At 36.8% G+C, this 18035-nt stretch overlaps 1 protein-coding gene across 1 annotated transcript in view; it reads right to left on the bottom strand.

The window, feature by feature from the left end:
• SCYL2 (SCY1-like 2 (S. cerevisiae)) overlaps nt 1–18035 on the bottom strand; it is a 73509-nt gene that overhangs the window by 7409 nt on the left and 48065 nt on the right. Inside the window, exons 10-15 of the mRNA XM_006888518.1 lie at nt 15349–15462; nt 11426–11558; nt 6441–6559; nt 3450–3550; nt 1332–1398; nt 1100–1195 (exon numbers count right to left, since the gene is read on the bottom strand). Of these exons, the coding sequence (XP_006888580.1) occupies nt 1100–1195; nt 1332–1398; nt 3450–3550; nt 6441–6559; nt 11426–11558; nt 15349–15462 (630 nt within the window). The remainder of the gene's footprint in view (nt 1–1099; nt 1196–1331; nt 1399–3449; nt 3551–6440; nt 6560–11425; nt 11559–15348; nt 15463–18035) is intronic.

Genomic DNA, 18035 nt, shown 5'->3' with positions numbered 1-18035 from the left:
AAAAAGAAGGACATCATTCATGTTCAGAAGGGTGGAAGGACAGTGCAGGAGAGGAAGACTCCCAATCAGATGGATTGATATAGTAACTAGGGCAATGGGCCTAGGTGTGTTGGGAGTCAGTGAGCCTGGCTCAGGACAGGGCAGGCTTCAGAGCTATTGTATGCATCGCTATAAGTTGCATGCAACTCAAGGGCATGTAACTACAACAACTGAAAAATGTAAAACTAAGGACTTAAAAGCCTGCCCTGAGGTCAGTGTGGATAGGACATGCTAAATGAGAACCCTCAGAATTACCTGAGCCCACTCGTGTTAATTTGAAGCAATATAAGAAGATACCTGGTGAACAAAAGGAGGTAAGTGCCTTGATGAAAGATATGCTAAAAGGCTGGGGTGTTGGTGCCAACGAATTCTGTTTAACAGTCCTGTATGGCTTGTAAAAAAGGCAGATAGCTCATGGACTTTAACAAATGGACAGAGAAGCTGTGGTATATTCACATAATGGAATACTATGCAGCACTGAAAAATAAGGAACTCATAAAATATACAAAATGGGTGACAATGGAGGACATTATGCTTAGTGAAATATCTCAGTCACAAAAGGACAAATACTGCATAATGCCACTGTTATAAAATAGGACAACTTGGGAGTTGGGGGGAATAAGATAAGAGAGAATAAATAATGTACACCTCATTGAAACAGATGAGGGAAAGAACTGTTTAAAAGAAATATATGATTAGGTATTATATGCATGGCAACAGTCCTGAGGAAGAGCTGCATAGCAAAGTGGACTTGGGGGAGGAGAGGAAATTGTGTAACAATGAAAGAACTTTTTCAAAGAGAAGAGTGAACTGGTAGGTAGGGAGGAAAATGTGCAATAAATGAATGGAAGCCCAACTCTGCTATAAACTTATAAATTTTTTTTTTTTTTTTTAAAGTTGTCAAGTAGGAGGTTGGGTCATGTTCCAATGGTATGTTTAAATTTCATGCATATAATTAGAAAATACTTCTTATCTAGATGCTAAAGACTATTTCTTACCAAAAATCTGGGCTTTCTAGAAAATCTTACAATTTTAAATCAAGAATAGCATAGAAACTTACTCCTTTATGTTTATTCTGTAGTCCATCGTCTTTATTATCTGGTTCTCCACCAGTCAGAAGGTCAGCTCCAATACTGTTAAAAACCTTGTCGATCTGCTGAAATTGAGAAAAAGTAAACTGTTTGAACAGATGTCAATAAAAGAATGATTTTACTGCTGAAATATGTTGAAAGTCTCCCAAATGAAGTACACTTTCAAGAACCTTCTAGAAGTAAAACAATTTACTTTCTTACCTGATTCCCAACATTTGTAGCTTTTATCTCTTCTGAAGCATTCATTTGACCTCCTATGTCCAAAGATCTGCAAGAGATGAGTTGTGATAAAATAAGCAATAAATAAGGATACATACTTTTTAAATATTCACACTAAAGACTGTCTAATCACACAATGGAGACCAGATCTATAACGTGGAAAAGGGATAGGATTTAGACAGGCAGAGGAAAAGAATGTTTATTTCCCATTTCACCCAATATACTAATCTCTTCTCTTTTTCTCCTTGCTCTTGAGTTGTAAACTCCATTGGATTGCTAAGGCTGTAAGTCATAAAAAAGAGATTGCCCACCTCTCTCCAATGGAACTGTTGGTAGATTCTAACATCCTGAGAGATGAGACCTTTGGTTTAGTACTCCAACTCCCTAAAATTGTGTTTGTTAAAATTTTTACAAAATTATTACTGGATACTAAATTTGTGTTTGTTATAGATTTTTAAAAGTTGTTTTTCTTGGATGGCATATTTTGCCCTAATTGGATGGCATCAACTAACCATTACTGGACACTTTCATCAAAGAACCTCCAGAAAATTCCTGATCAAATGGGGAAAAATAAAGAAAAGAATTTAAAATTCTCAAGGAGTTTTTACATTCTGGAGCCATGGAAGCTGGACAAAAATCCATGAAATAATTGAGCTGAGACAATCTTTAAAACTTAAGATAAAACACAGTCTTCTTAAAACCAACAACCAAGTTTTATTGTTAGGTGCTGCTGAGTCAACGCCAACTCATAGCAATGCTATACACCAAAGGTCAAAACCTTACCGAATCCTTACAATAGCCACTGTGCTTAAGCCTGCTTTGTTGCAGTGGCTGTGTCACTCCATTTAACTGAGGATATTTCCCTACATTTCTGATCTTCCACTTTTCCAAGTGTGATGTCTTTTCCAAAGACTAGTCTCTTCTGACAATATGTCAAAGTATGTGAGACGAAGTCTCACTATCCGTGCCCCTCAGTAATTTAGATAAACTTGTAAAAGAAAAAAACCTCTCTGTTATTCATTAATTTCTTTATTAAGAACCATATGAGATATCAAAGTGGTAACAGCAACTCAAAAGATTACATAGGATCCTTTGGGAGTAATGCTTTTATGTTAACAGAAGTAGTACAGCTCAGAAAAGAAGAGTGAGAGGAGAGTGGCTCACTCAAACAATGTATTCAACCTCATTCTACATACATTCATAGACCAAAAGCTTTCACTGTCACACTGGAGCATACATAAGCTAAAGAGTTTCCAGTTGGAGATCTTATTGATGACTGCTATCAACTGTACTGATTTACAGTGTCATCTGATTTAGGAGTTAATAATAACAAGCAACCTATAATCATGTATTTCTCTGGGACAAAGATTATAATCATATTTTTCTCTGGGGGTAAAATTCATGGTTGATGAAAATCAAAGTGGAGCTTTTCATCAACAAGCCAATTTCTACCTTTTCTTTGTCTTTATAATTTAGAATATCTTCCTTAAACAGCGTGATATCACACATGAAATGAATGTTTTAGAAATGTTTCCAGAATTTGAGAAAAGATAAAGGAGAAACCAAAACATAAAGGTTCTCATAGATTTGAAAACCTAAGTGGTGGCCTTAGTGTTCGGGGACCTGAACTGACAATGCTGGTGGCTAATGCAGGGCGCTCTGGTGGCAGAGTCCACAGGGAGCTGTGTTGCTAACCCACAGCTCACGCCTCTCTGGTGGTCTGAATCTACCAGCAGCTCCGTGGGGAAAAGATGAGCAATCTCTTACCACGTAATTCACAGCTTCAGAAAACAAACGGAGGGGCAACTAGGAGTCAGAAATGATTTGAGTTTGAGTTTTTTCTTTGAGTTGCTAATGCTGTAAAGGGCCTTTCCTTGAACAGAATTTTACAATAATATATTGCATTAAAAATGAGAGTCTCAACAATACTTCTTTGATTTTAAATCACTTCAATTTAAAATGTTAAAAGAAAAAATATTCTACATATGCTCAAATTCAAATCAGCAATTTTTCTATTCCATTGATTCCAGAAAACTCCATTATAGGATTAACTTCAAGCTCACACGTGGACCATGTCCACTTCAACTGCAATCTACTTACTTCTGCTGTTCTTGCATTATATGAAGTTGTTCCAGTTTGGTCTTATGTTCAGACTCCAATCTATTAAGCATTTCTTTTATGACGGAAATGAAAGAATTGAACTGTTATAAAAAGAAATCAATAAGGTTATGTTTTGAGTTAGCAGTGAACATAATCAATTACTATAATGAGTTAATTATAATAGTTTCCATCTTAACTAGACTATGACCCAATCAAAGCACTGATGTCACAACAAGGAAAGTGTATTTAAGTATCTAACCTCAGGATACTAAGCTTGTGCAATAACTATGCACAATGGTAATATGTTAGTTGCTCGGGGTTTTACGTTCCAGTAAGCATATTTTAATGAACTTTATATTCTAAATTGTCTAGTAGCTATTATTCAGGTATTGTATAAATTAGATCTCAACAGTTATCATATACAGATTTCCTTATAATAATCAAAAATTGGTCATCTGAATTTGTACTTATTTATAAAATTTACTTAGTAATACATAGAAAATTTTTGTTTATTCGGACTAATAGCAAAACATATTTTTATAAACTTTGTAATATAAATTTTGTCCTCTTAAGAGCATTAGAAATATTAAATGTGTCTAACTTAACTTTCAAATAACTGATGTTCTTAATGGATATTTAAGACTATGTTTTAATATCATTTGAGTTTTAATTTTATCGTCCATGCTAACCTAGGGTCAAATAGCAAAAGGTATCAGTGTATTTCTGCTGATGAAAATTTATCCCCAAAATATTAATCAAAAAACTAGCATAACCTTTCAAATGAAATTACAGATCTTAAATAAGCCTGGGGAAAGAGGAAAAAACCTCACTCAGAAATTTGAGAAGTCAGAAGAACCAGAGGTTTTCTTTGTCCTGTCATCCTACTGTTTATCGATACTCCTGAGCTCCCTTTCTTCCTCATCTAACCTCTACCTTGCTACATAAGACAAAGCAATGAGCCAAAAACTGACACCTAGGGATACAAACTCTCCAAGTTTATTACTTCAAAGAGCATCTGAGCTGATTAATTTTACAAATAACTGTCTCCAAAATCCACTCATCCAGGTACTTTTTCCAATGCCTGATGCTCCTGGCTCACTTCATTCTTTCTTTCATCATTATTCTTTCACTTTCAGCTTTTAACTATAAATCTTGCCTTGCCGATCAATCCTTGGACAATTAAAGAAAAAAGAAAAAAACAAAAACATTTTCTAGCCTCTTTCATGTACCTCTCATCAAAAGCCAGTTCCACTATGAACAAAGTGCCTTGTCATTACTCTGGATTTCAATTTTCCTCATAATTCAATAAATATTTTTGTTTGAGGACCTGCACCAGGTTCTAGGGATACAATTAAGAATCAGCTATAGTACTAGACTGCTTTGAGTTGTACTCTATGGCACCTAACAACACAACCAAAAAAACAACTAATAAAAAAAACCTTCAAACTCACCACCACTGAATCAGTTCTGATTGACAACAATCCTCCATCAGGTTTCTGAAGCTGTAAATCATATTGGGAGATTTCCCCTTTTGGGTTGGCAATGCCAATGTGCTACTGACTACCCTTACTACAGTTTCCTATTAGCCTATAATGTCCAGGAAAAATCAAGCACATAAGAAGAGAGTTATGATAACCAAAGCAATCAGAGGTATGCAGAGACGCGATTCTACGGTAATCTCTGAAAACAATACCTCTTTATTCAATCATTTATTATTTCTTCAAAGTTTCTATAAACCACAAAAACATGTTGAGTCTATTTTAGTCTTCATCTCCTTTTCTCCCTGTTTCTCTCTTGTCAAACTGAACTACAGGTCTAATAATTAAGACAGATATAGGAGTAACAATGAAATATCCTCATAACTGTCCTTTTTGAAAGGGTAGATGCATCTTAAAGGGGCCCTGGAGGCACTGATGTTAAAAAGACTCAAAAAGCCAGTGCCCTGAATCCACCAGACACTCCAAGAATAAAGACGTGGTAGATCACTTCTCTAGCAATATACCCTACGTAGCAGTTCTCTGTGAGTTGCAATCCACTCACACTAGAGTGATTTAATGTTCTAATTCCCAAAGACAAATTTATAAAGACAATGACAATAACAAGTAATCATCATGGAAAAATAAATTTTTTTAATTAGATATTTGCATTATATCAGAACAGACTTATGATAGAATCAGTGGAAGGAAACCCATCATGACTCAGGGACCATCTGAATCTATTCCTTATGGCACACAGACTCTATCAGCGCAATCGATTATCACCTCGGTCTGGTACTCATGCCCTGTGTAATACCCTCTTTGGGTGTATGCACAATCTGTGACCTGCTTCAGGATATGGCAAAAGTAATCCTTTGGTTATACTACATGGCATTGTAACTTTTGTTTTGCTAGAAGATTCTACCCTTTTGGGCTTGGATAAAGCTAGCTGCTATGCTGGAGAGGTCTCAAAGGCAAGAAAATGAGGATGAGAATGTAAGGAACAGAGGCTCTTAGGTCAGTGTCTCAAATGATCTGAATCGTGCCACTAATCATCAAACTGATTTCAGGCACTTTCTTCTCCGCTGAGCTTTAAGATGAGACTCCTGCCCTTGTTTGCAGCTTTCTAGGTGATCTTATGAATTCAGCTAAGTCATGCCCTACCTGAGAGACTGAGATAGTGAAAATGTGAGGCTTTATTTCGAGATTTGTGATGATTTCTAAAGCAAAAATAATTATTTTTCTTATGTTCCCTAAAGCCATGACTTTGTCTTAGCTCATGTTAATATCTCAGTCCAAATCTGATTAGATTTTTCAAAATTCTGCTAACTTACTATACCTCCCAAAGATGCCTTCAAGGCCAATCCTTCCATCTCACATTGTCTCACTCTGTACCCAAGTACTTTCCCACCCCCCACTTACTCTATGGTACATGTTTTCTTACTCTATCAATTTTTATACATGGTATAATTGTATATTTAAGTCCAAAAATGACCGTATATGAATAATTTCCTACCTGATTGAGATTAAGATTGTTTTCAATACTCAGGGGAATTAAATGTGGCAGTACTTTTCCAGCCAGCTGTTCTTTGGTGATTCCCAACTTCTTATGAGTAAAAGTACACTTGTAAATACCTGATATAAAAGAATAAGACACATTTTATTCTTTTAAGACACATCTCTTTAACTTAACATTACAAATTAACAGAAATCATGAAAACAGCATATTTATATGAAACTTCCTGCTGGAAGCAGAAGTGGCATCCACTTCCTAAACAACATGCCTCTAGAATGTTGATAGTTATAGAAAGGCTTCAGGCCTTTTGTTCATAGGGTCACTATGTGACGTGCTCAACTCAACCACAATCAACAACAACAATAATATGAAATTTCCTGTAAGATAGTCCCAATTCTTCCCCCCCAAAAATCTAGAATCATGAAGCTTTTACAGATAAGAATGATTGCAATCATTAGTCAGTATTTAAATAATCACAATACAATCATTTTATAGGCATAAGAGTGTATTTAACGGTGTAACATGAAAAGATTATCAGAATCAGGTAGTTCTTTCAGTGAAACGGTAAGGCTAGAACGTCACTATTCCAAACTTCTTACTCAAATTTGAAGTACCTCCTATTACTTTACTCAAATACTGAAGAGACCATAAATGACATCCAAGCAGATATATGCACACCCATGTTTATCGTGGCTTTGTTCACAATAGTAAGGAGTTGGAAACAACCTAAGTGCCCATCAACAAACGAATGGATAGAGAAGCCGTGGTATATTCACACAATGGAATATTACACTGCATTGATAAACAAGGAACTCATGCAATATTATTCAAAATGGGTGACCCTGGAGGACATTATGCTGAGTGAAATATCTCTGTCACAAAACGACAAATACTGCACGGTGCCACTGTTGTAGAATGAGGCTGACATCGGGGTGGGGCTGAGAAAAACTGGACAAATTATGTATATTGCATTGAAGCCAATGAGGGAGAGAATAGTTTAAAATTAATACATTTTAGGGCATTATGATTATCATAAGAGTCCAGAATGAGGGCTGCAGAGTGGAGTATACTCGGGGTGGGGGTGGTGGTGTGTGGGGTGTGGGGGGGATTGTGTACCAATGAAGGAGTTTCTCTTTTGCTTTTCAAGGAGAGGAGCAAACTGCAGGTGGGGGTGGGGAGAAAAGTGCAACAATGAATGAATAGAACTCCAAAATCTCTGTATGTGTTCAATGAAATTAATAATAATAAGGGGGGTTTACTGCAAGTTGCACAATCCCTTTTATATATTCACTTCCTATGGGTGCAGTGTTGGTACATGCATTATTCCTGTGAGCATGTTACATGCAGAAAATTTATCACTCGAAGTGTGTACATATAGGCATACTTCTCCAGGAAATCGACTCAGTATTTTCTAAGCCTACTTACTACCTTTTCAACCTGTATGCAGAGCAGATTATCCGAGAGGCTGGGCTCTATGAGGAGAAGTGTGGCGTCAGGATTGGTGGAAGATCTATTAACAACCTGTGTTATACAGATGACACAACCTTGCTTGCTGAAACTGAGGAGGACCTCATGCACTTACTGCAGAGGGTCAAGGACTGCAGCCTTCAGTATGGACAGAGACTCAATGTCAAAACAAAGATTCCACCACTGGACCAATTGGCAGCATCAGGATGGATGGTGAAGAGATTGATATTATTCATAGCTTCAGTTTGCTCAGCTCCATGGTCAACACTCTTGGCACCAGCAGCCAGGAAATCAAAAAAGGTATTGCCATGGGAAAGTCTGCTGTTAGGGACATCTGTTAGGGAGTATGAGAATTTTATTCACCACTTTATAGTGGGATTTTTATTTTAACGATCCTGCTTAATTAAACTGTTTAAAATGTATTGCGATGGAAAAGTCTGCTGTTAAGGACCTCTCTAAAGTACTCAAGAGCAACGGTGTCTCTATGGAGACTAAGGTGTGCCTGATGCAGGCCATGGTCTTCGCAATCACTTGTTATGCATCAGAGAGTTGGACAATGACTGGGGAGGACAGAAGGAGAATTGATGCCTTTGAGCTGTGGTGCTGGAGAAGAGTACTGAATGTACCATGGACTGCCAAGAAAACAAACAAATTCATCCTAGAGAGGGTTAAACCAGGCTGCTCCTTGAAGGCAAGGATTCTGGGGCTTCGTCTGAAATCTTTTGGATGTAAGGAGGGACAGGTCCTTGCAGAAGGACATCATGCTTGGGAGGGTGGAGGGACAGCGCAGGAGAGGAAGGCCCTCTATGAGGTGGATTGATTTAGTGACTGGGGTAATCGGGATGGGTGTGTTAGAGGCAGTGCGGTTGGCACAAGATAGAGCAGGGTTTAGGGCTGTTGTACATAGGGTCACTATGAGTCGCAAACGACTCAACGGCACATAACAACAACACTCTTAATTCAATCCCAGGCTACTCTTCTGCACTGCTTCACCTACTTACTTAACCTTCACAATTCTGCTTTTCATATCCATCCACAAAGCCTTCACCTGAAAAACTGCACATTTGTTTCTGCTCTTGGAAATATTTTCAGTGAGGTTCTCATTATTTTATATGTAAGTCAAAACTTTAGAAAATAGCATATTACTATTCTCCTGTTGATAAACTCATTGGAATACTTTATTGAGAGATATGAAATCTTTATTTGCTAAGCCCCATACTCCCTCCATTGGGAGCTCTGGTAGCATGTTGTTATGTGCCGTCGACTCGCTTGTGACTCATAGCGACCCTATGTACAAGAGCCCTAAACTCTGCTCTGTCCTGTGCCAATCGCACTGTCTCCAATGCAGCCATCCCGATTACCCCAGTCACTGAATCAATCCACCTCATAAAGGGTCTTCCCCTCCAGTGCTGTCCCTCCACCCCACCAAGCATGATGTCCCTCTCCAAGGACCAGTCTCTCCTTACAACATGTCCAAAGTATGTTAGACAGAACCTCAGAATCCTTGCCTCCAAGGAGCCGCCCGGTTTGACCCTTTCCAGGACAAATCTGTTTTCCTAACAGTCCATGGTATTCTCAATACTCTTCTCCAGCACCACAGTTCAAAGGCATCAATTCTCCTTCTGTCCTCCTTGGTCATTGTCCAACTCTGTGATGCATAACAAGTGATTGCGAAGACCATGGCCTGTATCAGATGCACCTTAGTCTCCAGAGAGACACCATTGCTCTTCAGAACTCTGGAAAGGTCCCTAACAGCAGACTTTCCATGGCAATACACCTTTTAACTTCCTGGCTACTGGTGCCAAGAGTGTTGTACTGGAAACCCAAAGGTACGTAGTTCAAATACACCAGCTACTCTGGGCACAAAGGCGGACAATCTCCTCTTGTATGATTAATTGCCTCTGAAAACCTGCTGAAGGGTCAGCTATGGGTTTGTTCCCATTTGGTGGTATACAACAACAACATACCCTATGGGAAAAGAGGGACAATTTCCCACATGTGATTTATAGCCTCTGAAAACTCACAAAAAGATCAACTATGAGTTGATTCTTGTCAACAATGAGTTGAGTTATGCTAGGTTCTTTCCATTCAGTGTCTCTCTGAATTCTCAGAAGAATATGATTATGATGTTATTTTTCTACTAATTTTATATCTTAAAGATTTGCCCTAAGTCACTGAATTAGAATTTAAGCCAGGGCTCTTTTCCACTCTACTAAAGCCTCTGTTTTTGTTTTGTGCCATCAAGTCAGAACTGACCCTAAGCTGACTCTTTCATGGTTTTCAGAGGCAGTAAATCGGGCAGGAGGAGACTGGCCACCCTTCTCCCACAGAGCGGTTGGTGGTTTAAACTATGTGCTTCTGGGTTGGCAGTGTAGCTCCGCCCCACTGGACCACCCCAAATTTGAGCATAAAAGTTACAAAAAATTTTCTAAGAAGTTCTGTCTACAAAGGATCACAATGCTGGCTGACACTCATAGAAATATTTACAGAGAATTTCCTATAAATGACACTATAGTTAAGTTATAAGTGTTAAGATACAGAGATGAGTAACAATTTCTTCAAGATAAACAAAGAACTTCATATTCAGTAAAAAGTCAATCTGTTGTTTATGTAGTTCTACAAACTGCCTATTTCTATAAGTACAGTGCATCCCTGGAATTTCCAGCTAAGACTTGGACAGCTATTACAAATAATTTATATTGGAGTAATTTATAATTAACTGCTAGAATAGAATGTGCTTCAAGGCTAAGGTGCATTAGCAGTATGTTAATCAACAGTGAAACATACGCATTAGGATTTAAACATGCTTAAATTAAAAAACCAGTTCAAGCATTCATCAGTGAATAAGTTATTTAACCACTGTTTCATTTTCCTTCTGAAAAAGAAATGTTGTCCACTAACCTTGAGTTGATTCTGACTGATTGAGGCAACATATCTACTTATTTCATGCAATTCCGTGGATGACAAATACAATACCGCAGAGAAAGTACTTAATACCTCTTATAACTTGAGTATTTTATATAAATATATCGTAGTATTAGTAAGACACATATCATCACTCGTAGCACCCACTGTTTTTCCTTTACTTTGAACCATTTTAAGAGGAAATTTAAACGGCATTATAGTACACAGTACTTATGAAGCAAAGATTCCTAAATGTCTGATTGTGTACCACAAAGTGGAAACCGACCCACAGCTGACACTCTGGCAGGTTTTCAGAGGCAGTTAATCCATGGGAGGAGGTTGCCCATCTTTCTCCTGCAGAGCTGCTGGTGGCCTCACACTCCATGCCTTCGGGAGTGCAGTGCAGCTTCTTTGCCATGAGGCCACCAGAGCTCCCAAAGGCCTTACACATTTATAAAATGTCAAAGTTCTTCTTTCTTCTGCTAAAAGTAATACAGACAGATATATTTACTCTATCCTCAATTAGTAGAGTGTAGAATGATTTTATAAGATAATTTATGTGCATGGTTACAAAATAATCAAGTTTAATAAAAGGAAATTAAGTTTACAGCTACCTAAAATTCCCATGAGGACTGCCGGTTCCTTGGATGGAATTTGTTGTAAGAAGGGTAGAATATCATCAAGTACAAACCACTTATCCAGGTATTCCAAAATCTTTCCTAAGCACACTAATGAATTTACACGAACCTATTAAAAAAAGATAAAGTGCATTAGTCATTTGTCTTAAGAACAAAATATTTAAACTTCAGTTTCATCTTCATACACACAGATTAAACTCTCAAAAATAAAATACGGGTTAAAGCTACTATCCTTTATTAACATTTCCCTGAGATGATTAAGAATATGACTGTTCACTAGAATACTAGTTAAGTGAAGACAAGGAATGGCTTTAACTTTCCAACACTTTTAATAAAGTGACAAAGACTTCAGAAGCTTTTACCAGGTCATGTGTTGCTTGAGCTGCTAAAGGAAAGGTTAGCATTTTAAACCTATCAACAACTACTGGAAAGATAAAGGAGAAAAAGAATCTCATCTACTGTTGAGTTTTAAAGTCTGAGATACCTAACGGAGAGACACTCTAACTTAGAACAGACTTAACAGTGGCGGATTTTATTATACAGATATGTTTCGCTTACTGTCCATTGAAGCACTGTCCCAACACATACACACCTGTGGTTTCAAAAGGGGTTTTTGGTTTATTATAAAGGAAAAAAATTCTCTTCTTGTTCTTTTCCTCTCTTGATTTTAAAGACCCTAAACCTAGACTCCCACAGCAATGGACCATAGGTGGGGTACAGGCAGGTGAGTCAGAGGACATGGCTCTGCACAGGCTGGAATGCTCCTACTGCTCAAGCAGGCAGAAGGCTAGACTAGGTCCCTGCTTGTTTTTACTCTGTCCTATTCCTGCTCTCTGAAGCAGCTGATGATGCCAGCAGTAGCAGCAGTGAGGATGGTATTCATTCAACATGAAAATCACTTATAACCTTTTTTACAGAACTAATCGTGGATATTAAGCGATGCCTACTTCTATAGATCTTCACTAAGAACGTTCCTTTCAGGATAGCTCCTCACTAAAATAGTAACCTAAAATTCAAGTTCAGTTTATTTAAAACACATATGGAATACCCATATTTATTCTATATAAAAGATTTCTACTTCTTGATAAGTCTTTGTTCACTGAAGCTTTTAAGTTATCAAGTTCTATGCCCAATTAACTATTTTTTTAAATATTTCATACTCTAGTTTTGAGCTAGAATTTTTTTAAAACAGACTGCCTTTGAGTCAAAACCTTAAAATCTGTAAAATCCCAGTTTTACAAAAAGATATAAGAAGAAAAACATACTTGGTTGGAGGGGGGGAGTAGCCTACTTCTATAAAAAAAGAAATTCCATTTCTTTTTTTCTATTCTAAAAATAATATACAACTATTTTCTGAAATTCAAAACAAGGAACATTAAAAATTCATAAAGAGGTATCTTAAGGCTTGGCTTGTTCTTAGAATTCATTTTCTGAAAAGAATCACGGTATCTTACTAGTATACATATATTTTAGGAGAAACTGGACATATTTAGTTTTATTTTCTTTCAGAAAGTATGGAATAACAATCATACAATTCATGTATAAATATAGCTGTTACAGCATTTCTTCTTTACAATTTATTACTGGGAACAACATTAAGATATTAGACCAGGAGGCAGTCATCAGAACAGAGAGGGGAAACATTGCATGGTTCAAAATTGGGGAAGTACACAACAAGAATGTGTCCTATCTCCATACCTTTTCAATCTATATGCAGAACAGATTATCCGGGAGGCTAGGCTCTATGAGGAGAAGTGTGGCATCAGGATTGAAGGTAGACTCATCAACAATCTGCATTATGCAGATGATATAACCCGGCTTGTGGAAACTGAGGAGGACCTAAGTGCTTGCTGCAGAATGTCAAAGACTACAGCCTTCAATATGGATTGAAGCTCAATATCAAGAAAACAAAGATTCTCACCACTGGGCTAATTGGCAGCATCATGATAGATGGTGAAGAGACTGAGATTTTTAACAGCTTTAGTTTGCTTGGCTCCACAATCAACACTCTCGGTACCAGCAGCCAGGAAATTAAAAGACAAACTGCATTGGGAAAGTTAACTGTCAGAGACCTCTCCAAAGCACTGAAGAGCAACAATGTCAGTCTGGAGACTAAGGTGCAACTAAACGAGGTCATAGTCTTTGCAGTTACATGCTATGCATCAGAAAGCTGGACAATGAATAGGGATGATAGAAGAATTGATGCCTTTGAGCTGTGAGGCTGGAGAGAGTATTGAATATACCATGAACTTCCAGGAAAACAAAAGGATTCATCCTAGAGAGGGTGAGACCAGGCTGCTCCTTGGAGGCAAGAATTCTGAAGTTTCGTCTGACATACTGTGGACATGTTGCAAGGAGGGACCAGTCCTTAGAGAGCGATGTCATGCTTGGGAAGGTGAGGGACAGTGCAGGAGAGGAAGACCATCGATGAGATGAATTGATTCAATGACTGGGGATGCGGGATTAGGTGTGTCAGAGACAATAAGATTGGCAAAGGACAGGGCAGGGCTTAGGGTTGTTGTACATAGGGTCGTTATGAGTTGCAGGTGACTCGATGGCACATACAACAATTAAGTTACATAATTTTTTTCCTTCCTTTTTTTTTTTTTTTTTAATTTTTGTGTGAGTGTACCGTCAAATCAGATCTGACTGGTACAGGAGGAGATTGTTCCTCCTTTTCCCGGCAGAGCATCTGGTGGATTCGAACCGTGTGCCTGTGGGATTGTACTTGCAGCTCCTTGCCACTAGGCCACCAGAGCTCCCCTAAGTTACATAATTTTAACTCATGATTATGTTTCAGGATTTCCTAGAAAGAATTTTTAAATCTTTTTTTTCTGACAAGTTTTGGTTTTTTTTTAACTGGTGTGGATGAATTTTGAAATCTTAAGGCACTATATATACAACTTAAGAGTTCCTATTTGTCACTCTGAAGTAGGAGCATATAAAATGCACATTTATTAAGCAGTTTTTATTATAAATCCATTCCCTAGATCTCCTTATAAACAAGATGCCTTTCAAGGCTCTGCTAGTATCTTAAGAAGAGGAAAAAATATTATTGAGCAGTAATTTAATTTAAATACTCATATTCCACTAGATAAATTTGGATGAGATCGATCATCAAAGACTGTAAAAGTTGATAAAAATCTTCTATATCTTCTTTCTTGGCTCTGGTTGTTGGTGCATATATCTGAATGATAGTATTCAGTGGACTTCCTTGTATGTGTATGGATATTATCCTGTCACTCACAATATTGTACTTCAAGATGGATCCTGCAATAACATTTTTAACTATGAAAGCAACCCCATTTTTCCTCACCTTTTCATCTCTGGAGTAATATACCATATGATCATCAGACTTAAAATGACCCATGCCAGTCCATCTCATCTCACCAATGCCTAGTATGTCAATATTTATGTGTTCCATTTCTTCCTTCTTAACAATATCTAATTTTCCTACATTCGTGGTTCTCACATTCCATATCCCAATCACTAGTGTCTGCTTTGTGCTTCCATACTTGGAAGCTCAACTTCAGTTGCCCTTTCTGTTATCTACATGTGTTTTATTGTACATAGGGTTTTCAGAGGCCTGCTATTTCAGAAGTGAATGGCCAATCCGTCTTCCTAATCTGTCTTAATCTGAATGTTATGAACATAAGCATAAAAAAAAAATTCAATCACTTAAAGTATTTTTGAGGTGCCCAAAGAGGAGGAGGAGCAAATGAAAGATGCAACATTGTAATTTGTGTATCAGGAAAAGCAAGGTATTGCTCACTTTCACAGTCTATTTGTTTACCTACCTAGGAATAAAAATCTATGAACAAGTTACAAAAGGATTGTTGAAAAAAGAAAATTATTTAAGCCAAGGAGAAGAAGAAGAAAAATAAAAACATAATACTTACAGCAAGGGAAGACGTTTGTAGACACGCATTTTTAATTCTTGGTATCAAAGCATTTTTCATGGATGGGTAGTCTATAAGATTTGCAAAGGTTGGAATGATGTTTAGGCAGAGTTCCTAAGAAGAAAATAATTCTTGGATCAATTTTAGGAAATACTTTCTCAGTCTCCAGCATATTAAAAATAAACAAACAAAATAAATTTGGGTTGGGTTTTTTTTTTTTTTTTTAATTTGCAGGACTCATTTAACATACACTTTACTCAAAACTTCCATGTGTCATTTGGTTCTCCCACAATCCTTTTTTTATTATGATTTTAATGAAAGTTCACAGAAAAATTGGTTTTTTATTCACTCACTGTTATACATTTTCTTTCTTCCTCCTCCCACAACTCTTTGTAAAAGAAATAGTGAAAACCACTTTTTAAATTTTGCAGATAATCAAACAGGCTCCAGAAAACATATGAGGCCACATAACTAGGACATGGAATTAATACTCCCTAGTCTCATTCCCAACTCTTTCGCTGGTTAGAGTAATTCTTCATTCAGTTTTCAAATATGAGAATACCTAAATTTTTCTATCTTTTACATTAAGGAAAACTAAATTCAAAGTTACATAAAGATAATTTCTCTTAAATTAAGAGTTTAACTGTTACTAATATCCATATGCTAAAAACATTTTTTATTCTAGAAGACTGTTTAGGGAGTAGAGTTCATACAGAGTTGTACTGCTAACCCAAAAGTCACACCTCTGTGGAGGTTCCAATTCGCCTGTGCTTTCGTGGGAGAAAGAGAGTCAATCTCCTCCTATGCAATTTCCTGCCTTGGGGTTCCACTGGAGGGTCAGCTACGATTCAGTTCTTATTCCATGGCAATAACTTGGAACTTCTTAATAGTATTAAGGAAAAAACTGTAATAAACAGTATTATAATTCCAACCTTAAAAATTGTGTATGTATATCTAAGTGTCTGTCTATATGCTTGGGGGAAAAAATCACTGGAAAGATACATCCTAAAATGTTAACAGTGGCCACTCTGAGAAAGGGCTTTTGTTTTCTTTGCAAGTTCTTCTAAATTGTACACCTTAAATAGGTGTAGCTTGCAGAAGCATGAAAAGTTATTTAAGTCTTTTGTTAACTAAGATGGTGTCATACAGCACTGGGAACTCTGAATGAAAAAGGAAGAAAAGGGACAGATGGGGATAAAGCTCACAGGGGCTAGGTACTTAATGAGTAAAGAAAAAAAGGAGCCTGAGAACAATCTGGCTAAAAAACATCCAAGTCAGATCCCTTGCACAGGCGAAATGAACAATGATCTATGAGCAATGCTCTTTGTAAGAAAAATGAAGAACATAAGAAAAGAGATTACTGAAGAAAATATATAGCAGGTAAACAGCTATTGATATTATTTCATAAGCATATAAATATTTGTAGTTAGCAAATGGAAATTAATTAACTACTGAGAATGTGTTAACAAAAGACTATCATGTATTTTATCTGCTTTAACTTATTTTCAAATCAGATGTAAAGAGTTCTATTTTCATACCCACGCTCAACTACAGTATTTATGTGGGTGATGTAATTAGAGAATAAGAAATGCAGCTACATTTACACTTCCACTTTCCACAGATGGTAGAGGAGAATGAGCAGTGCTCTTATTATCAGAAAGTGTCTCCTTATTACCAGAAGGTGTCTCCTTAAGAGACATCCACTTTACATTGATTATACTGAAAGAGACAGGCTTTCAGCACACAAACCCTAGCATCTGCAATACTACAAAACAACTATAAAGTGCTAATGCTAAGTGCTGCATACTGAAGCTCAAGGCAGTAGCTTACAAAGAGGTAACTCTTAGATTATGTCTAAATCACTTCATTAAGGGATAGGTGAGCTTTCTTCCCAGGAGATAGGAAGATAAAGAATCTAAGACAAAAGAAGATGAAAAAAGTAAACAAAAACAAAACCTCAAAATTCAAAGAAACTGAACTGGAGTAATTCTTAGGAATTCTTGCTTACTCTTTAATACTTTGTGTATAGCTGGTATGTGTGTGGGAGGTAGAATGAATATAACTTTTAGGCTTAATTTAAAAGGTAAATAATAAGCTATTCCATACATATTTCTGCAATGATATGTTTTAATGCTTCAAGCTTTTGCAAAGCAAACTTATCTTTATAAATGTTCTCCAAAACCATCTTAAGTGCTTCTAATCAAATTTCACTTTTAGAATATCTACTGCAAAAATTAATTTCAGAAGACTCCACCTAACTTTCTACTTGCATGAAGAGTGAAGGAAAGATTTTGTTTCCTGTTCTAGAATCCTGAGTTGTTTCTTACCAGTACCATTCATACTAATTAATTAGTAACATATATTAAAGATACATATTGACTGATATTAAAAATACTGGTTTCTAAAATGTAACAAAGCTACACAAGTTGATTTGAATTATATAATAATTATAATTAAAAAATGTTTGGTGTTTATTAGCTTAAATATCTCCCTTGGAAAGTATCTGTCCCTTGTCGAGAAAAATGGCCTTTTATGTCACTGAACCTTTCACCTCCTTCTTAATCAAAGTGAACATAAAATCTATACAGAGTTCATGGGAATGTTTCAAGGGACTACAATTCATAATTTCTTTGAAAAGGGCTAAAAAGTAAATACACCATCCCTACTCATCTTCTATTATTTGAATA

Source organism: Elephantulus edwardii, unplaced genomic scaffold (genome assembly GCF_000299155.1).
Source record: "Elephantulus edwardii isolate Elephantulus edwardi_28Jun2011 unplaced genomic scaffold, EleEdw1.0 scaffold00068, whole genome shotgun sequence".
In the NCBI taxonomy this organism is placed as follows: domain Eukaryota; kingdom Metazoa; phylum Chordata; class Mammalia; order Macroscelidea; family Macroscelididae; genus Elephantulus; species Elephantulus edwardii.
The sequence above is the reverse complement of the archived record's forward strand: the minus strand, read 5'-3'. Positions and strand labels throughout refer to the sequence as shown.